Source organism: Monodelphis domestica, chromosome 2 (genome assembly GCF_027887165.1).
Source record: "Monodelphis domestica isolate mMonDom1 chromosome 2, mMonDom1.pri, whole genome shotgun sequence".
NCBI lineage: Eukaryota > Metazoa > Chordata > Mammalia > Didelphimorphia > Didelphidae > Monodelphis > Monodelphis domestica.
This window is the reverse complement of record NC_077228.1, coordinates 179,233,027-179,254,973: the sequence shown is the minus strand read 5'-3', so window position 1 is coordinate 179,254,973 and position 21,947 is coordinate 179,233,027. Positions and strand designations below refer to the sequence as shown.

The 21,947-nt window shown below is 37.9% G+C and overlaps 2 protein-coding genes across 10 annotated transcripts in view; one reads left to right on the top strand and one right to left on the bottom strand.

Moving 5' to 3' along the window:
• The window catches only part of TUBD1 (tubulin delta 1), a 32,680-nt gene extending 16,229 nt beyond the window's left edge, over positions 1 to 16,451 (bottom strand). The window contains exons 1-6 of one of the 6 annotated variants that reach the window (XM_007481773.3): positions 16,094 to 16,451; positions 10,055 to 10,243; positions 8,957 to 9,104; positions 7,132 to 7,348; positions 5,989 to 6,220; positions 537 to 701 (exon numbers count right to left, since the gene is read on the bottom strand). In XM_007481773.3, the coding sequence (XP_007481835.1) occupies positions 537 to 701; positions 5,989 to 6,220; positions 7,132 to 7,348; positions 8,957 to 9,104; positions 10,055 to 10,226 (934 nt within the window). In that variant the 5' untranslated portion in view covers positions 10,227 to 10,243; positions 16,094 to 16,451. The other 5 variants (XM_001362478.4, XM_003340187.4, XM_007481774.2 and 2 more) reach the window with 5 other exon arrangements.
• A 68-nt stretch (positions 16,452 to 16,519) lies between these two features.
• Positions 16,520 to 21,947, top strand: part of RPS6KB1 (ribosomal protein S6 kinase B1) — a 33,002-nt gene continuing 27,574 nt past the window's right edge. For 2 of the 4 annotated variants that reach the window (XR_008916323.1, XM_056816483.1), the window contains exon 1: positions 16,562 to 16,795. Coding sequence is in view for 3 of the 4 variants with exons in the window: in XM_056816483.1 (XP_056672461.1) it covers positions 16,655 to 16,795 (141 nt within the window). In the remaining variant the exon portion in view is untranslated. Of the gene's footprint in view, positions 16,796 to 21,947 lie in introns of all 4 variants that reach the window. The other 2 variants (XM_056816481.1, XM_056816482.1) reach the window with 2 other exon arrangements.

Here is a 21,947-nt window from a genome sequence, read left to right as displayed (position 1 = left end):
TAATATAGTTTCTCTGTTTATCTCTTTTAATTAAATCTATTTTAGCTTTAATGTTTTCTAAGATTATTATTGGTACTCCTACTTTTTCTGTATCAGCTTGAAGCACAGTATATTCTGCTCCAGCCTTTTATCCTTACTCTATGTGTGTCTCTCATTTTTAAAACTGTTTCTTGTAAACATAAGGATGTAAAAAAAACTTATTAATAATTCAATTCCTTCCTTATTCCTTGGCCCAATAAAATTGTTTCAGTTCTTAAAAAAAAAATTAATATGTTCCAAGAAACATCCACAAAATTCTAAAGAATAAAAAACTATATAATACTATAGTAAGAAAATCCAAGAGGTAGCAAAGTAAAAACATGTAGGCAATGTATTTTGTATTATGTTGATTTATAATTTTGGGTGGGGAGAGAGAGGCAAAAAACCCAGTAAGTTCAGCTGAAAGGGGTCCTATCTCAGCTGGTCCAAATCTTTTTATATTAGACATTAAATATATATCAGATTGTGGAAATATTTTTAAAAAATACACTTTTTACCTTCTTCCATTTTAGCATTAGAAATGAGCATCTGTCTTAAATGCTTAAGCAATCCAGCCCAGGCAAAGGTGGTGTAAGCCAATGAGTTTTCAGGCATTTGAGGAATGTTACGTAGACCTAGCATCTTGAATTCAGGGTGTGGAACCAAGGCTGTCATCAAATCTCCTAGCAAGAGGAAGGAAAATCTTAAATAAATTACCCCAGATTATTGCTATTAAATTACATATCCACACCTACGTATGTATGTACAGTGATAACATAAATGTATATTTTATACACATATGTGCAGTATGAGTGTGTATATTCTGAACATCTGATCAGCGTGGGGCCAAAATATGTGTTTTGTTTTCTATAAGAGCATCCAAAATTAATGACCTGTCTCCCACCTACTGTAACTGGCCTCTAGACCAAATAAGAATTTAGAAGATGAATTATTAAGAATTTAAAGAAAAAATTAAAATCAAATCAATAATCATTTATTAAGTACCCACTATGTGCCAGGCACATGTTCTATGCACTGAGATAAGTAAATTCTCAAAAGAAGCACAAATGCCAATTAGCTGTTGTATCATGCTAAATTCTCTAAAACAGTATCTTAGAAACATTTTTAGAACAAAGGATTTTCATTTACTTAAGAAAAATAACTAAGTATGAAAATGTGACAGTGATGAAGGCTGGACTAGAAATAACTTCTTAATGGAATGTGAATATATGTGTAAGCTTTTGTATGCTCTGAGAAAGGGGGTAGGAATCATAGAATCAAAGATCTCAAGCCTGAATGCTCAGCTAAAAAGATTGGATTTTATCCTGCAGTTGATGGGGGACTGAAAGAACAGCTCTAATTATGTCATTGCCCACTCAAAATAAATTGATGCTTTTCCATTGGATATAAATTCTAAACTCTCTTGTTTGATAGTCAAGGTCTTCTACAATCTGGCTTCATTCTAACTTTCGGGGTTTATTTCTCCTTATTACCCATTCTATACCAAGTGCTTTAGGTAAGGGGACTCTTCCATTTTCTAAACATACAATGTACTTTCCTATCTCCATGCCTTTGTTCACACTGTAACTCCTCTGCTTGGCATATCTTTTTTTTTGCCCTTTTCATTTCTGCCTGTCAAAATTTTGTACTCCACTAATTCCTGTACTCCTAACTTAATTCCTCTATAAAGTCACATTTGGACCTTCAAACCAAAAGTAATTGCTTTTTCTCTCATCTATGCTCGTATTACACTTGTCTTACATCTTCATCATAGCCCTTGTAAATCAGTATAGTACAAAACAGAAAGTGCTAAATTCATAAAGGGAAGGGCCACTTATTGTTCACTTCTGTATGCCCCACAGTGCCTTGCACATAGAGAGGATTAATAAAGGAAGAGTTCACTCTGACAAGCATATATTGATGAATTTGGTCAGGAGAATAATGTAATCATTCTGATTAACCTGATAGTATTATGCAGAAAGGCTTGGAAGGAAAAGAGACTAGAAATAAGACCACTTTGTAGGTCACTGAAGTAGTGTTGGTGAAAAGTAACGAGGGCCTGAACTATGGTGCTAGCAGCCAAAGTGGAATAGATAGAATTAAAAAACAAAGAGAAAGCTGAATTTGACAGCAACTACAGATCAGACTCAGAGATGGAGAAAGAGACAAAATAGGGGAGTCAAAAGGATACTGAATTTCCAAATCCATGTAGCTAAGAGAATAGATATGTCATTAACAGAATCAGTGATAGTCCAGAGGAAGATAAGGTTTGGGGAATTAAGATGAGCTTAGTTTTAGTTCAAATTTGTGGCCTAGAGCAATATAAAGAGATTAAGATGTTTAACAGAATTGAAAATGGATAACAAGAGCTCAGGTTGGGACTTGGCTAGATGTATAAATTGGGAGTTATCTGAATAAATATATCTGAAACCTTAAGAGTTTATGAGAAAATCTGGGGAAAGTACAGGAAGAGAAGATGGTTGAGGATAGAACCTTGGGAAATGTCCACATTTAGTGGGCAAAAAAATAAAAGAAAAAGAACAAAAATGAATGTGGTATTAAGAAAATCAAGGAAAGAAGGTTTTCAAGATGTAGGGGATACTCAGTATTTAGTATGTTGCAGAGAGGTCAAAAGAGATAAAGACTGAGAAAAAGTCATAGAAGTAAAATATAACAGACTATATTGGCTATTAGATGATTAATGTTATTAAAGCATAAATCATTTCATTATGGTAAAAAATGGTAAATTACAAAAATGTGAAGTGATGTGTACTGCTAGTTACAATCACTTTATTAGGTGGTTGTGCTTAATTGTTTTTTATGGGAAGAAAGAAACTAATGTGTCAAAACAAAATAAAAAAAAAACCAAACAAAAAAACTCCCAAAATGGTTTTTAATAAGATAGAAAAAAAAAGAGCACTGAATGTGTTGATTAAGATGGTAATTAAGATTGTAATCTTCTAGAGAATGCTTCTAGTAGAATGAGGAGAGGTCTAAGCCAAATTAGCAAATGAGGATATAAATTGCTTTTCCCCAAGAAATTTTACTGGTTAGTACTTAAAATGTAAAAGGGAAGGTAGTTTGTATTCCTTTTCTTTTTTTCTTTTAAAGAGAGTGTGTATATAGAAAGGTGTGTATATAGAAAGGAAAGAGGTGTGTATATAGAAAGGAAAGAGTGACACAAAAAGAGATCAGAGAGATATAAGGGAAAAACAAGGATAAACGATGAAACAAGCCTTAAAGTAAAACATTTATTCTTTACAAGGAGAGAGTTAAGTATTTTATGTCAAGAAGGAAGGATTAATGGTGGGGAGAAATTCTGAGCTTTGAGGAGAGGTAAGGGAGCCTCAGTTTTATGTAAAGTAGGAATATAGATCATTTGCTGACTTTAAGGAGTAGGTACAGTAGGTTTGAGAAGAGTCTGAATTTTGAAAAAGCTGCTGTGGAAAATGGAAAAGGGAGTTAGTGAAGAGGTGGAACAATTCCTGAGAATCAGTGATGGCTCACCTGAGGTTTAAGTAGCACATATTTGTAGCAAACCAAATCAGTACAGTGAGCATTATCCAGAATTGAGTACTGGCAGAGAAGGAGGTCAAATGGGCAAGCAATTTTTGGGTGCTAGTGAGACTAATGTTATAGTGGCTGATGGACTGGAAGAATAGGAAGGGGATAACTAAGAAATCCCATGGGCTGAAGTGTGAAAATGAGGTTTAATAAAAGGAACTGGAGAAAGGCAGCTAGAGTGGTTCAGTGGATTGAGAGCCAGGCCTAGAGATGGGACGTCTTGGGTTCAAATATGGCCTCAGACACTTCCTAGCTGTGTGATAACCAAGCCCTCCATTGCCTAGCCTTTAATGCTCCTCTGCCTTAGAATCAATATATGGTAGCTGGAGGGGAGCAGAGTGCTCAGGCCTCTCTCTTTTCCATTTCCATGCACACCTCTCATCACCCATCCCTCTGCCCAGCAGCCCAATAGGAGTACTTTCTCCTCACCTGTCTGGGGTAAGGGGGTGGCCAAGGGGCAAGGTAGGGGGGTGAGGGAGGGATATGTCACTCAGTCTTGGGGTGGGGAGCAGGCACAGCACTAGATGTAGGGGGTGGGTGGGGCCCAGCATTCCATCTCTAAAATGTTCGCCATCACTATTCTAGAGCATTTTTGGACCGGAGCTCACAGTTTCTTCCCAACATGTTCTCTGACTTTATGCCACTGATGCTCCTTGTAACACCCAGAATCACAAAACTTTGAACATTTTCAGATCAGAGGACCTACATATTCATTTGTGTTGCAATCTACTCCTTATTGTCACCTCTTTTCTTGAAGCTCAGTAATGGGAATTGTTCTATCTCCCTAATATGAAATTTTGTGTTTCATTTCTCTGATGGCAACCTCGTCTTTTACCTCTCCAATTCCTCTTTTTTTTTTTTAAACTCTTACCTTCCATCTTAAAATCAATACCATATATTGATTCTAAGGCAGAGGAGCATTAAAGGCTAGGCAATGGAGGGCTTGGTTATCACACAGCTAGGAAGTGTCTGAGGCCATATTTGAACCCAAGATGTCCCATCTCTAGGCCTGGCTCTCAATCCACTGAACCACTCTAGCTGCCTTTCTCCAGTTCCTTTTATTAAACCTCATTTTCACACTTCAGCCCATGGGATTTCTTAGTTATCCCCTTCCTATTCTTCCAGTCCATCAGCCACTATAACATTAGTCTCACTAGCACCCAAAAATTGCTTGCCCATTTGACCTCCTTCTCTGCCAGTACTCAATTCTGGATAATGCTCACTGTACTGATTTGGTTTGCTACAAATATGTGCTACTTAAACCTCAGGTGAGCCATCACTGATTCTCAGGAATTGTTCCACCTCTTCACTAACTCCCTTTTCCATTTTCCACAGCAGCTTTTTCAAAATTCAGACTCTTCTCAAACCTACTGTACCTACTCCTTAAAGTCAGCAAATGATCTATATTCCTACTTTACATAAAACTGAGGCTCCCTTACCTCTCCTCAAAGCTCAGAATTTCTCCCCACCATTAATCCTTCCTTCTTGACATAAAATACTTAACTCTCTCCTTGTAAAGAATAAATGTTTTACTTTAAGGCTTGTTTCATCGTTTATCCTTGTTTTTCCCTTATATCTCTCTGATCTCTTTTTGTGTCACTCTTTCCTTTCTATATACACACCTCTTTCCTTTCTATATACACACCTTTCTATATACACCTCAAACTTGGTTCCTCTCCACCCCCAACAAGGGAATCAATCACCTTTGCCACAGACTCAACAGGCTGCTGTCTGGACCACACCTTCAAGTGAGCTATGCCCTCCTCAGCCTCCCTTGCCTCCAGTGCCTTATCATAGACAGGGGAAGAAGTGCTTCCATTGGCTGCTGGGAAAAGGGGCAAGTGAAGTGAGGAATGTCCTCAGGCGCATGGAGAGGAGGAGGAGAAAAGCTCTGTCCCAAGTCCCTTTGGCTTTCTAGTAACAAACTCTGGTAGGCGACTGCAGGCATGCCCACAAAGAGGGCTCTGTGTCCTTTTTGGTACCCATGCCATAGGTTCGCCATCACAGTCCTAGAAAGATGGGAGAATTTTCCTGAGGCTGAAAACAATAATGAGGACGATGGAGAAAATGTTATAAACATAAGGCTTGGACAACTTTCCAATAGACCGCTTTATAACGATAAGCACAAAGTAACAATAGGGAGAAAAGGTTTTTGCTGATTCCTTTGTAACTCCATTAATTGAAGGCACAGCAAAAGTTCTGAAGGAGCAATAGTGTCAGGGAAAACCAGAGGATTTAGAAAAGTTTAGTTACAGTACAATAGAGGCTCAATGGAATTCAAATTTTAAAATGAAATTGAAACTTGTATTTATACTAATTTTATGGCTTAGAAGAAAGAATATATGTGAAGAAATATGTAAGACAAAGTTTTTATTGAAAAGCAAGAATTTAAGATGGTCAAATTACCTAACGGGTTTCTTCGGTACTGAAATGAATCTTCTGAAGAGTAGGTAGGTTGGAATACACTTCCCAATTGATGAGCAATGACTTGATTTACATCTCTGAAGGAGATTTGTTTGATATTCATCAATTTAGCACATATCTTATGGACCACATCATTTTCATGAACAAGAAGTGCATCTGAAGATCGATACAGATGGGAAAGAGTCAAAACTGAGTTGTAGTTCTGGACAATAACCTATGAGAAAAATGGGTGAAAAATTATTTGCTCATCTCCTTGTAAACTTTCTTCCTATATCACTTCTTTCATTGATTTGTCTCAATACAGAGATTTAATGCTGCTTCTGGTATAATCTGCAAGGAATTGACATATGGAATCCCTTCCCCAATGAAAAGAAACAAACATTTTTGTTCAAAGGTTGAAGGAGAACTCTGAGAGAAAGCTCAAAGAACTTGAATTATTCTACTTGGATAAGCTAAGAATAGATAATTCATTAAGAGTTTGCATGAAGTATTAACATATGGAAACTGATCTATATTTTATCACCAGAGAAGGAAATATGAGTTGTGAATTTTAGAGAGATAATATGTCTGATTAAAAGGACTTTTGAGTAAATGTCTTAATGATGTTTACTAAGACAGGAATGGGTTCTCGAGGAAAGCTAGAGAATCTCTGTTCTTATAAAACTTTAAAAAGACAACCATTTATTTGAAATAGTTTACGTATAATTCTTTCCAGATGCAGGGGAAAGAACCGAGTGACCTTTGTAACACACCTGTTTAGCCTAAGGACTCCAAAATTGGACTTCATATAAATTCTGCAAGGGAGTTGTTAGATATCTCCTTAGAGTAATTTTTTGAGTTGGACTCAATTTCTAAGGCTCCTTCTAGTTCCATCTAGTTTTAAGATGATTCTCTGGCATAAGATAGAATTACAGATATTTCACAATCTTAGTGAAGGCTTCATTGACTAAAATTTGGAACAGGCTCAGAAAGGTTGAGACTAGCTCATGTACATATCACGCTTTATAGTCATCCCAGAAGAGAGGAGTTACTTTCTAAAGAAAGATTGAAAATAAACAGACCCAGATTTTTAAAACTATTCTTATAAGAAATTTTGAATGAGGGAATTTTGCATTATACTCTTACCTCACCAGTTCCATAGGGCCATATAACCTGATTCATTATAAAAGAATTTGGATAAGCATCTCTTAAGTTCTGTGTGAGGAAGGCTCCCAAGCCAGATCCTGTGCCTCCTGCCATACTCATTATAATAGAAAATCCACTTAGAGAGTCATATTCCTCTACTTCCCTCTGAATTAGATTCATGATAGATTCTTCATGCTTGGGCCCATGAACACTATAGCTACATAAAGAAAAGGGGAAAGACAAATCTAAATAAATTTTACCTGAACTGGGAGATTACACACAAAACTGTATCCAGGAATAGTACAAGACAGAACTTTCCAAAGCATAATATGTTATCCAGATTGGCAATGACTGGCCTCTTTATTAGAGAGTATTTAAAAGTCAGATAAACCTGCTAGCAAAGGTATTTTGTAATTCATTATTACTTGGCATTCTAGTAAAAAGAATACTGTATTAGTAGGTACAGTTATACAAAACTTAAAGTGACCTGTAAATGCTATGATTATTTTTATTAAATGCTTATCCCCTCCTAATTGCAGAGGTTTCGCCCAGCCTGATGGTTTAGTTCAATAGCATTCCTAGCCTTTAACTTCACCAACACTGTCACTCTCCCAAACTTGTTTTTAACCCTGGAATTCCTATTTTACCTTATCTTTTGTGAAGAGAAAATCCCTAGTTCAAATCTTTTCTACTGAAATATAAATTGTACTTCAGACTATTGTACAATCCCAAATTCTGTAAGAGCAGTGTACGGTGGAGAAGCAATATGGTCAAGAGTCAGAGCAATAGGAGGAAGCTAGGTGGCTCAGGGGTTTGGGAGCCAGGTCTAGAGAAGGAAGATCTTGGGTTCAAATATGCCCTCAGGTACTTCCTAGTTCTATGTGACCCTGGGCAAGTCACTTAATCCTCATTGTCTAGCCCTTACTGGTCCTGCAATGGTATGGAAGGTAATGGTTTTTAAAAAAAGGACAGGGGGTGGGGGTGGGGCCAAAGCAATGTCTCTTGCCAGCCTTATGTCCTTGGTTAAACCATAATCTCTGGATTTTAGGATAATTTTTCCCCGTCTAAAATTAAGGATTAAAACCAGATATTTGAGAATCAGTAAGGACCCATTTTTAAAAAATTCTCTAAAGAAAGTTAAATATGCACAAAAAAGGAGCTTTTAGTTTTATTTCCCAATTGAATTTGAAGCAAAAATCATTAGAAAAAATTTCCCTAAGGTAATATATTCCATAGGGCTCAGGAACAGAACAAGAAGTACTTTACATTATATGCCATTTTGTACATTAAACTATTTTTCATATACAAGATCTCATTTGAATACTATGGCAAATTTATGAAGTAAAATCTTCATTTTATTAGTATGAAAACTGAGACTCAGAAGTATTTATGTCTGTCCAAGAGCATTTAGCCTTGGATAAACTGTATGCTCCTTATTCAGTTCTAGAATGACCTGGGAATGGCTTTGTACAAGCAGAAGCACCAAACCCACTGCTTCCAACCATGCTTCCTCCAGACCTGAAAGTCCCTATTATATCTCCCTAACCCTGTCTCTTACTCAGAGTCTATACACAAACTGTCCTCTATTCTCTATCCTGTCTCTAGAAGCCTGTAGTGGGGAAACTACCAACCTTTCCTATGACCAGAAGTCCTTAACTTAGATGCAGACACAAAGGTAGTATTGTCAGTTTCTACTATCTGAAATCAAACACTAATTTAAGGTATTTAATGTTTGGTGATTGATTGGATACACAATGACAATTTTCTTTGAATTCTGAAATTATATACCAGTAACTCATGGGAAATTTGAGTAAATCACTCTTACCCATATGCCCAATTATTTCCAGAACCTTGTCTTTGACAGAAATGCGAATGTTGACCATACTTCCATCTGCCAGAATGGGCAGCTTTTAATAGTGTTTGACTGATTACTTTGGGCTCCATGTCAATAAGCAATGCTCGGGCAACTGGAACTAGAGTAGAGAAGAAAACAAAAATGTAAAAAAGTTCTTCCCAAAAAGGGTCATGAATTGAGAGCTGGGAGAGCCCTTACATGCTAATTCAGAGTATAAATTTACTTGACCAAAAAAGAAAAAAGGGTATCTGTCACTCTAGAATGAAATCCAGGAAAACAGTAAAATTCCAAACATCATTTATATTGTTTAGCATTCCTGTTGTTGATGTTTAATGTTCACTATTTTAAACAACTCATATCTTGATACTTGTTCTTCTGTGTCATAACCTCTTTGAAAATAGGTTGGACTATTCAATTCTTTGTGTCTAACAATGCCAGGCATATAGTTGGTGCTTATAAATACTTAACTAATTTATTGGTATATTGTTTCCTTGATTATAGAAAGTGACACTAAAATCTATTTAAGAAAGTAAGTAATCAGTAGGCTTCCAGGCTTATAAACAATTGCATACAAGTAGTCTAATACAACTAGTTTAAAAGTTCAGGTGTTATTCCCAAACAAACACAAGTGTGAGAATTTACATAACCCATTCTGGTCCTCAGTTAGGAAACAGTAACTCAATTACTGTTACATTTTCAGGATATGTATCTAAGAAGTAAATAATCATCCCCTATCTTTCTACATCTCTTTCAAGACAGTATCAGTATAAACCCATAACTCTGTTACATAACTTTCAATAATAGTGCAACATTCATAACAAAAAATAGATTTAATATTCACTTTAAAAAAGAACTTCCTAATTGTAAAATTAAATTTTATTTGCAACATTTATTGTGTATTCATTGTATACAAAAACAGGGATTTTTGGACATTTTCTAGGGTGCTTCCTACTGAAATGGGAGATACTTTTATTTTCCATAGTTGGTATTTGGGTCAACATCTAGAAAAAAGAAAATAAAGAAATAGAATGAGTTGTTTTCAATGTTATCCCTGGCTTAATTACATACCTTCACTTTTATCCTCATTAAAGAAATGTTCTTTGCAAGATGCTTGATAGATTTCATTTTCCCTCTTAGAGCAGAATCCCTGGGTATTATGTAAGTCTCTACACATGGTATCAAATACTTCATAACCAATTTGATTGCCACACTGACCAAGTTGAACTGTGACTACTGACATGATGACCAATCCTTTTCCTAAAAAAAAAAAACGAATAAAGCAGAATAGGATACAATTGTGTCTTTGAAAACAATTAGAGATTATCATCAAGGGCAATAAAAATAAATATGCACACATCACAAAATAATGACATGTCAAACAACATTACATAACAGTAATAATAATAATGTTCAGGCTCAGTTAAAGGGGAAAACTCCCCAGGTGCTTAGATGTTGTTGACAGGGTACAAATAACAGCATAAAAATTTTTATTTGCTTTCCCTAATAATTTCTTCTATTTGCTTAAAGAAAAAATTATTTTCTCGGATGGTATTAGAAATATACTTTCTTTGCTACAGAGATCTCCTAAGAAGAAAACTTCCTATACCAATACAAATGATACTTGTTCTGCAGCTTAAGCATCTTTCAAACTTAGTAAGTAACATGGGGCAAGTGAGAGGTTCTGTGATTTGCCCAGGTTCACATCACATCACAGAGCATAGTCAGATATAGGGCTAGAACTGAGTTCTCTAACTATGTTAGTTCTCTAACCATGAAACCATATTGTTTTTCATCTTCCTTCCATAATTGGGATAAATACATCATTCCATTTTTTTCTTATTTATAGTGATTTATGTTTAAGGCTATCATTCTACCCAGAAGTTTAATTGATATAAATCAATAAACATAATGAGAGCAAAAACCCCTAAAAAGCACCATAGTCAGCAAGTTCTTAACAGAAAAAAAATTAGTAGCCAAGGGAAACAGTTCTAAAAATATGAATTTATTTGTCAAATCTTGGAGAGGACAATGGAAGATAATGAGCAGTATCTCTTCATAAAAGAGAAAGAAATAGTAACAAAGGGTAAAATCAATTAAAAAAAAGAATGACAAAAGGCTCAGCTAAACAAAGTCATCCCAAATTTATGGATAAAAATGGAAGGAAGGCAATAGAAGAAAAATGGAAAAAATCTGCAAAGCTTTTTATAATAAACTTTTGTCACCAATAAAGACATTACGGCTATCACACTTGGTATCTAATATCATTGCCCCTGTGTGCTTACAGAGTTGGTAGAAATGGCACTAATGAAAACAAAGATGGGAAAGGCAGCTGGATTAGATGAACTGTACATAAAGATCACAGGATCTGAGGTTGGAATGAACCTTAGTAGTCATCTAATTAATCCCAGACATGACAGAAACCCCCCAGATTCTATATAGGACAAATGATCTAGTCTATGACTGAATTTAGTTTATGACTGAAGCTCTCAAAGGAGGAAGAGCCCACAATCTCTTGAGACAGTATTCCACTTTTGAATCGTTCTAATTATTTTTTCCTAAAAGCAAATCTAAATTTGCCTCTTTGTAACTTCTACCTATTGCTCTTGGGGCAAAAAAAGAAAGTCTAATTCCTTCTGCACATCACCAACTTTAAATACCCAATTCCTTCAACAAATATAAATGACATGAACACAAGACTCTTTACCATAATGGTTGCCCTCCTCTGGATGCTCTCCAGATTATCAATATCCTTCTTACAGTGCCCCAAAACAAACACAAAAGTCCAGATGAGGTCTGACTAAGGTAGAGTAAGGTTGTCTATTGTCTCTCTATTCTGGGAAGCCATACTACTCTCTCTCTCTCTCTCTCTCTCTCTCTCTCTCTCTCTCTTTTTTTTAAACCCTTACCTTCTGTCTTAGAACCAATACTGGGTATTGGTTCTAAGGCAGAAGAATGGTAAGGGCTAGGCGGGGGTCAACTGACTTGCCCAGGGTCACACGGTGGGGAAGTGTCTGAGGTCAGATTTGAACCTAGGACCTCCTATCTCTAGGCCTGGCTCTCAATCTACTGAGCTACCCATCTGACCCCCTCATGCTACTCTTAATGTAGCTGAAGACAACAAACTTATTTGGCTCTTACATCACACTGCTGGCTTGTACTGAACTTGTAGTCCACTTAAAACACCTGGATTTTTTTTTTCAGAAAACTGCTGCTTCACCAAAAGTCCCTTATAGTTGTGAAACTGATTTTTAAAAAATATTTAAATGTAAGAATACATTGACAACCACTAATTTCATCCTACTAGATACAATTCCAGTGTTCTAGTCTGTCAAGGTACTTTTGACTGTGATTCTTCTAGAATAATAGTTATGTCTCTCTCCTAGTTTTATATCATCTGATAATTTGATAAGTGTGCTAATTCTGTCTTCCTCAGGGACCAATAAAAATATTTGAGGGCACAGGGTCAAAGAGATTCCAGGGATACTCCATTGGTGAGTTCCTTCCCATGTGATATAGAATTACTGAGTTTGATAATCCAAACAGTTTTGACAAGAAAAGCAGTATTTAACCCTTCTATATGACCTCTTCCCTTTGATACTCAAATTTCCATATATCTCGTTCTTCTTAAATCCACTGTTTTCCCTTACTAGGACCTCTAATACCTCTACCTCTTAGCACTCTTCAAGGCTATTATCCTTTTTCTGACCCTATTTTCCTCCCTTTCCAATTTCAACTTCTTAGTAAACCAGGTCAACTCAATAATGTCCTTTTCTTTTAAATCCTTCATTCCTTTGATTCATCACTAATTGTGTCTTGACAAAATCCAACCCCATATTACTTCCAGGAACAGCTTCCTTCACTCCTACTCAGGTACTGTTGAATTGAGCTAAAGGAAATCTAAAAACTGTGCTGACTGAGTTCACTACAAATTTATGCTATTGTTAGCAATTTATGACTCATTGTATCAAGGAAATGTTTCTATTTCTTTTCAATCAATTCTCTATCCTACTCCATGCAACAGCTGTTCCAAACCATGTCTCTTTCTGCCCCCCATATTTAAATTTCTCCAGCCATTACTTTTGATACTAAGAACCTTTACCTATCAGATTGGTCAATATGACAGTAAAGGAAAGTAGTAAATGTTGGAGGGAATGTGGCAAAATTGGGACACTAATGTACTGTTGGTGGAGTTGTGAATGATTCAATTATTCCGGAGGGCAATTTGGAACTATGCCCAAAGGGCTATAAAACTGTGCATACCCTTTGATCCAGTAAAACCACTACTGGGTCTGTATTCCAAAGAGATAATAAAAAAGATTGTTCTCTAGTCTTTTTTTATTTGTACAAAAATATTTCTAGCAGCTATTTTTGTAGGGGTAAAGAATTGGAAATTGAGGGGATATCCATTGATTGGGGATTGGCTGACCATATTGTGGTACATGTTGGTGATGGAATGCTATTGTGCTATAAGAAATGATAAGCAAGATGATTTCAGAAAAAGCTGGAAAGATCTGCAGGAACTGATGCAGAGTGAAATAAGTAGAACTGGGAGAGCATTATACACAATAACAGCAATATTGTATATGATGACTATCTGAAAACGTGGCTACTCTGAGCAATGCAATGATCTGGGACAATCCTGAAAGAATTATGACAGGGAATGCTATCCACCTCCAGAGAAGTACACTTGGAGTTGTCCTTCAAGTCAGTGTATTTACAGTTTTATTTTGGGGTTTTGGTTATGTATGAGTGTGCTCTTACAACAATGATCAATATGGAACTATGTTTTGCATGACAATAAAAATTTTTTAAAAAGAAAAAAAAACTAAGAACTTTGTCTCATTGAAAAAATTGAGGCCTTTCACTGAGATCTCCCTTCTCTATCCTTTTTTACATTCTTTGGACATTGCTCACTATCTCTTCCTTTACTCTAGTTCTGAAAGGTGGTAGCCATCTGGAGAAGAGGAAATTGCCCCAACTATTTCTCAGTTTTTGCTCTAATTCATAAACTCTCCCCATTTATTTCCCTTCCTGTTACCTACAAACATGCCTATGTCTCCTCCAGTCTTTAAAAAACCCAAAGCTTCAGTAAATTCTACTGTACCTCATTTCCTCATATCTTTCCTCCTCTTCTGTACTTGTGCTTCTACTCTTTCTTCTTATCTTCTAACTCCTCCACAATCTGGCTTTCCACCTTATTCAATTGAAACTACTCTCTCTAAAGTTACCAATTGCCAGATCTAATGGCCTTTTCTCAGTCCACTCTTGTCTTCTACTGTTGACTATTTTCTCTCTTTGGATATACTTTCTGGGTATTTGTGACACAAAAAAGTCTACCTCATTAGATCACTACTTTTCAGTATTCTTTATTAGCTCTTCTTCCACATCATGTCCATTTATGGGAGGAATACTTCAGGTCTCTGTTCTCTTTTTCTCTCTACTTTCTCATTTGGTGATCTCATCGGCTACTAATGGTTCCAGATTTCAAACATATGATTCCCATATTTATATATCTTGTCCTAGTCTCTCTCCTGAGTCTTAGCATCACCAATAACTTTATGGGCAATCCAAACTGAATTCAACAAGGCCAAAACAGATTCATCTTTCCCTACAGGCCCATATTTCTTTCAAATTCTCCTATTATTGTCAAGGACACTACTATCCTTCTTGTCATTCAACTTTGCAACTTTAGTGTCATTCTTGACTCCAGACCCTAATCTACCATGCATATACCAAATCCTGACATTTCTTTCTCCATGAAAGCTCTGAATACAATTTCTTAAGCATGCAGATACATTTAGAAAATGAAAAACAAAAGGTGAAAGAATTTTTGATAAGCCTTCCTTCCTTAATCTAGAACAACAGATTCTCTGGTCAAGTTCCCCACAAAACAAAGATTTTAGTTTTGCTTGTAGCAAAATGCCACAAAGTCAAAGTAAGAATATATGGGTCCTTCACCTCTTCCCAAGCTTAGATGTCCAGCTATATTAATAACCCTCACAAGAAAAGTTCAGTCAATTAAATAGCACTTAATGTCTACTACACAGCCAGGCACTGTGCAAAGGTGGAGAGACATAGGTCAATCCTCACCCTCCGATATGTCAGTTCCTGTTTTCAAACTCACAGTCTGATAGGAGACAACATGCAAGCAATTAAGTTATGTGCATGATAAATTGGGGGTAGTCTTGGAGGGAAGGAAGGCACTGACAAAGTATAGAAAAAGAGTAACCATGTCAGTGGGTCAGCTATCATTTAAGTGCCTACCACGTACTAGGTACATTGGGTTCATCCAGACAAAAACAATTTTGAATTATTTTACAAGAAAAAAAAAAACCAACAGAGCAGAGCTTCTCCGTACCAAATAAGTAAATGCACATTGTTTTCGAAAATGTTTTAGTATGATTCCCAAATCTTGTCTCCTTTTGCAGGTTGGAATTATATGATACACTACAATGTGAATTCTTTGAGAGCAAGGACTTAGCAGTGTCTTAATAAAAACTCCTTGATCAGAAAAAGATTTTTTAAAAGGCGAGTGGTTACATAGCAACAATCTAGGGCGCTCTGTGTGTATGTTGGTGAAGGGGATGTTATATATATTATATTGGTTAGAGGATCAAAGGTTTGGGCAGACATGGATGAGTTGTGATCTGCATGGCTGGAGGGAGAAAAATCTATCTACAGGTACACAGGATTTGGAGTCCGGAAACTTCCAACCAAAGCTATTACCTGTGGGGGCCCTGGTCAAGTCACATGCCTTCTCTGGGGCTCAGTTTCCTCACCTGTAAAACCAGGTGACTGGCCCCGCTGTGTTCAATCTCCTAGATTCCTTCGAGCTCCCAGTCTTACCATCCCAGGTTTTATTAATACAATTCTGAAAAACTACAGTGGCCAGGTTTCTATGCACGCGGCGAAAATCTCTGAGATGGGCTTCGTCAAAAACTGCAGAGGAGCCAAAGACCAGGGAAACATAAGAGCTGTGAAGCCAGAAACTTGGGGCCTCTAAAACTCCCAGCTAGGCCATCTCGACGATGGGCACAGCTGGCGAATGAGGAGGGAAGGATCTCATGTCGGGCCTCCCCACTCCAGGCAGACTGGGCCAGTACTCACCAACGTCTCGGAGGCGAGCCAAGACAGAGACTCATCTAGCAGAAGCACAACCAAGCCCGAGGATAACGGCTATGAAATCGCGCATGCTCACTTTAATACCGACGACCCCTCCCGAAACATTTTTCTTGCGCCTGTTCGCTGTCCGGATCCAAGGCTTAAGAAGAATGAGTGCGCATGTTCAGTTCTGAGCACCCTTCCCCTAATTGTCCTCCCATCCCTTCCCCAGTTTGCCCAAAGTTATGCGCAAGTTCAGCTTTCGATTCAACAATGTCAGAATCTTTACGCATGCCCGCCGTTTATCAAATGATTTAGTGGCAAGATGCACGCTCAAGTTTATGCCCTCGACTTCAGGTGACATTATGCGCATGCTTCAACCACTACCTCTGTTCCAGGGCAAGCATTAAATTTGCCCATTGCCCACAGTTCGGCTTCATGGGTTGTTTTGCGCATGTGCAGTGGCCGAACTTGCAGTGTGAGCCTAGGGCCCAAGCGCAGTCGCACTGAGACCAGGCAGCTGGTGATGGCGGCGGTAGCAGCGGTGGCTGCGGCGGGTCCGGGCCCATGAGGCGGCGGCGGCGGCGGGACGGATTTTATCCAGCGCCAGACTTCAGAGACGGGGAAGCTGAGGCCATGGCAGGAGTTTTTGACATCGACTTGGACCAGCCGGAGGACGCAGGCTCTGAGGATGAGCTGGAGGAAGGGGTGAGGCCCGGGGTCTGGGGGCTGGGCCGGGCCGGGCCGGGCCGGGAGGAGGTGACAGGGCTGGGGCGTAGGCTTGGGCCCAGGGAGCTGGGCCTGTTCCAGGACCCTGGACTGGGGCGAGGGGCTGTTGCTGGAGCGAGGGCGAACGGAGCGGGCGGGAGGGCGGCCGAACAGCGGGCCCAGCTGCGGAGTCCGGCGGCACGGCAGCAGTAATCCCGCGGTGGGGGCGGCTGCTGACGGGCGCAGGTGCACGGAACTCTCGGGCTCCCCCCCTCCCCCCCCGCAACCCCGGGTCTTTAGCCGCGAGGGGCGGGGGATGGCGCGAGCCTCAGGGTGACCCTGGAGCAGCGGTTCTGGGAGGCAGCCGCGGGGGAACGGGCAGTGGTGGTTGGCGTGGAGAACTCAAGCTGCTCCCCAGCCTCGGGTCCCCCGCTCTCTGCGTTTGTCCGGGCTTCTTGGCGCCTCCAGAGCGCTAGCTCAGCTGTTGGGATGACAGCTGAAAACTTCCGCGGGCTGTGCTTTGCAGCCACAGAGGTCCTGAGAGTGTGACCTGCATCTCTCCTAATTTAAGGGTAGGGGTTAGGGTATGTTTGTTTAAAATATGTTTACAGTGCAAATTGTGATTCCCCTCTTTTCCATTTCCTCTCCCTCTCTAACCCCCCAAGACTAGAGGTTTATGCAATTTTCAGATGAGATTTGGCAGTGAAGAAAACAATGTCAAGAGCTGTGATTTGGCCTCCCCAAAATAAGTTGCTTTATCTGGAACATGTTAGTGATGGTTCCAGGGCTACCTTGCTCTATGGTATGAATACTTTCTAGCTTGTTTCTATCTTCTATCGTTCTTTTTGTAATATTTCTTTTTCCAGGCCAGATTGGATATAAGGAATATTTGTTATTTTTTAACATTTTAGAGTTGGTAAATCTAAAAAATAACTTATTTCTATGCTAATAAACATCAGTGATAAGGCATGGATTAAGAACAAGAACTGATTGTCCAAAGTTTAAAATAAATAAATATATATATATATATATATATATATATATATATATATGTACCAAAAAAGATCTGTGATTTCATCTCTGGGCTCCCCTCACTGAAATGGTGATCCCTTAATATCTTGATATGCCTTTTTTTTCCTTTTGGCCTGTGATTTCACTTTCTATGTAGGGAATAAGGGGACAGGTTACATCCCCTTCACGTCTTAATATGTAATGTTTTTTGTTTTTGTTGGTATCTGTAATTTCATCAACGGAAGAGGGAACTCATGTGAGGACATTTATATCTGCTGCTGCAGATATAAAATGTATAGTTTAAGTGACTTACAGCTAATGATGTGTCAAGAGAAAGGAGTTTGAAAAACTGGTAGGCCAACTCTAGCATATAGTTTTTTAAGTTGGTATGACCAAAATTATGAGTACATTTGTTAATAATAGTAATAACTAAATTATGATATGTATTTGAATATATGTATATTACACAGTCATATTACTTCCAGATTTGTCAAACATTTCATATATATTATCATTGTTTACTGATCCTTTTACTCAGTCCTTTCTTGCTTGGTAAGACTTACTAACTTCAAGAAAGTATTACCACCACACCCTAATGAGGCAACAGCATGGATCTTTAGACAGGAGATTTAGAAATACTAATGAGTTTTCCTTTTAAATCCAAAAAGGAAAGGTTAAATAGATAGAATAATAATTTAGGAACTGAGTAACTTAGCTACACTTTGCTTGTGTTGTTGGGATGTTATTTAATTGCCCAATGCCTTTATCATCAGACAGTATTAACATCTGTATGCTACAAAGGTGACAAATATCAAGGTTTTTTTAAAATGTCATATTTATACAAAAACATATAGGTATAAAAATATGTACATAAAAAGATGCCATATATATTTACAAGTGTATGTTTTCTATATGAAGACTTTTGAGTACTCTAAAGATGGGAAATTAAAACAGAAGGATTGAATAACGCTTTTTCTTATCAAGATCATCTTACCCTCCAAATGTACCACTTTTTCCAACCTCTTTATTTCTCTGGCTAGTACCATGTTCCTAATTTTGTAACTTGAAAAGTAATCTTTGACTCTCTCCTGGATTGGGGGAGAGAGTCAAAGATTACTTTTCAAGTTTACCTTATTCTCCCATCAGTTCCCTTTTCTTTGCTCATAGACAGCAACCTAGATCAATCCTGAATTATTCCTTTCATGGACTATTAAAAAAATTCTTGAATTTTATTTTTTCAATTGCATGTAGAAACAATTTTTTGACAATTTTTTTCTGATATTTTTTGAGTCAGATTCCCTCCCTGTCTTCCCTTTTAGGAGGTCTGATATAGTTTATATCAGTGCTTTCTTCATGGACTATTATAATTGTCTCTTAATTGGGCTATGCTTTTAGTCTCTACCCTCTCCACTTCATCTTCCATTTAGGTCAGTAATGGGGAACCTTTTAGAGACCACATGCCATGCCATGTCATGCCACCCCAGAGACCATGTGCTATGCCTGGGGTGCCCTGCTCACAAGTACTGGATGCATCCAGCCCCAGCCTTACCCCACAGAGGGGAAGGAGAAAGAACTGCTGGTTGGAGTGGGGGATAAAGTGAGGAGTGGCTAAAGCAAGTGTAGAGAGGGGGAGGGGAGTGACCCAAGTGCTCCCCTCCCCTCCAGCTTTGCAGCCTATAAGCCACCCAACTTACCCTGCAGAGGGGAGGGAGGAAGCACTCCCATTGACTTCTGGGCAGAGGGCCAGGTGAAGTGAGAAATGTCCTCAGTCTGGGTGGAGAGGGGGAGGGGAGCAACTCTCTTCAGTCCCTCTGCCTTTCTACTAAGGAACTCCAAGGGGAAGAAGGGACAGGGGGGGCCTGTGTGTCCATGGAGAATACTCTGTGTGCCATCTTTGGCATAAGTACCATATGCTCACCCTCATGGACCTAGGGTCTTAAAAACTTTTCTTGAGGGCCAGTTCTGACCATGTTACTCCTTGTCTTAAAAGGCAACTGTTTCCCTGTTACCTCTAGAAGAGAACACAAACTCCTCTACCCAAGCTTTTGAAACTTTTTGGCTCCAATTGGCCTTTTCTTTCTTATTTCAGCTACTGCTTCCCTTTAAACTACTGAGCTTTCTTGCTTGTATTTGCTCAAATCAGTTGAGGCACAAGGAATTCACTTCACTGCTTAACAGTAGTTTTGATGAACAGCTTTGATGAAGTTCCTCTCCCTATTTTCTCCAACAGTATTCCTGCCATCCCCCTTCCCCCCAGCTATTCTCTGTCTTTATTTCATTAGATTTACAGGTTTCTTAAGGGCTGGTATTGGTTCATTTTTCTTTGTACCCCAGCTCATTTTGCTCATAGACACTAAATAAATGTAATAGGATAGATATAGGAACTGGGCCTGTGATTTTGTTGGTGTAAGTGAGGAAACTCCGAACAATGCAAGTCAACACCTTCTCTATACATTATTTTTTTAAAAAAACATTTTATTTATAAAAAATATTTTATTTTCCCAATTATATTCCCTGTTAATAATAATTTTCAAGATACATTTCCTGAAATTATAGGATACAAATCATCTCCTCTCCCTGCAATGATAGGGAATTTGATCTGGGTTATACATTTTTTATAATGTAAAACTTGCTACCATGTTGGTCATTGTTGTAAGAGAATACTCATATAAAGCCAAACCCCCAAATAAAAGACAAACTAAAGTGAAAAATAGTTTGCTTTGATCTGCATTTTGCTACAAATTAATCTTAAGAGTTTCCCAGAGCATTGTTAATTTGCCCGGGTATTTGTCAGTGGCTGAACCTGAACTCTGAACTTGATTTGAAGGTCAGTTCTCTATCTGCTGCATCATCACACCGCCTTTCTAAAATAAATGAAATTCATCCTATGAAAAATAAATCTATATTGAACTGTCAAATTCATTAAACCTGAGAAGTATTTTTGAAGTAGTCTGGCAGAGTAGGTAGCTTGTTGCAAGATTTTTCAATTCTTAATTATATGTTCACATAGCCTAGTGCTTGGATTTTGATATTATTGAAACCATATGGTATATTAAATGCAATTTGAAACAAAAAGGAGACTTTGTCCCTGAATTCTCAGTGCTTACATTCTTGAATATGGCATACTTTTATTAGTTGAATTGATAATTTTAGAATTAAAGGGTTTTTTTTTTTAATTTAAAAAACTCTCATCTTCTGTCTTAGAATAGATACTAAGTATTGGTAGAAGAGTGGGTAGGGCTTGGTAGTTGGAAATAAACTTGCCCAGGTCACACAACTAGGAAGTGTCTGAGGCCTGATTTGTCATTATCTTTTAATAATGCTAGACTTTTATGGAGGTGAGGGAGCTGGGTGTCTCAGTAGATAGAGTGGCAGACCTGAAGTCAGAAAGATTCATCTCCCTGAGTTCAAATTCTGGACATTTACCTATCTGTGTGACATTGGGTAAGTCACTTAGCCCTGTTTGCCTTAGTTCCTCATCTGAAAAATGAAGAGATGGCAAACTATTCAGTAGTATCTTTGCCAAAGAAAACTAAATGGGGTTGTAAAGAGTTGAACATGATTGAAAAATGACCAAATAAAAAAGCAGACCTTTATAATGAAAAGATGTGAAAATAGTTCAGTTCATTTGAAAATAGTTTATAATAATTTCCCTTTGATATCTATAAAATATGCTTAAAATTTTTTTTATTGTTCAAACCAATATGTATTTTTATATCCTCTAGTATCATGGAAATACTCAAATAAAAAAAAAAACTTCCTTTGGAGTTGTTTATTGGTATTATTGAACTAAATTTTCAAGTTTGTGCTAATAGCTTATAGAGTACAAAAAAGTCAAGCCTGTTAACATTGTTTGTTGCCAATTAGCCAGCAGTTAGTTTGCCCTCAGTATGATGTAGTGGAAAGAACATAAGATCTAAATCAAGAGATTTTGGTTTCAATTATATATGCTCTGCCACTTCAGCCATCTAACTTTAGGTGATTTAATTAATTTAGGTGATAGTACCTTTCTGGTGCTCAACTTTCTCATGTGAAAACTGAGGGAGTTGGACTTTGGGATCTCTAGGGAACATTTTCCATTCTACATTTTTACTGAAGAGTGATTTATTGATAAATGTAGTTATTTTGGCAGTGCTACATA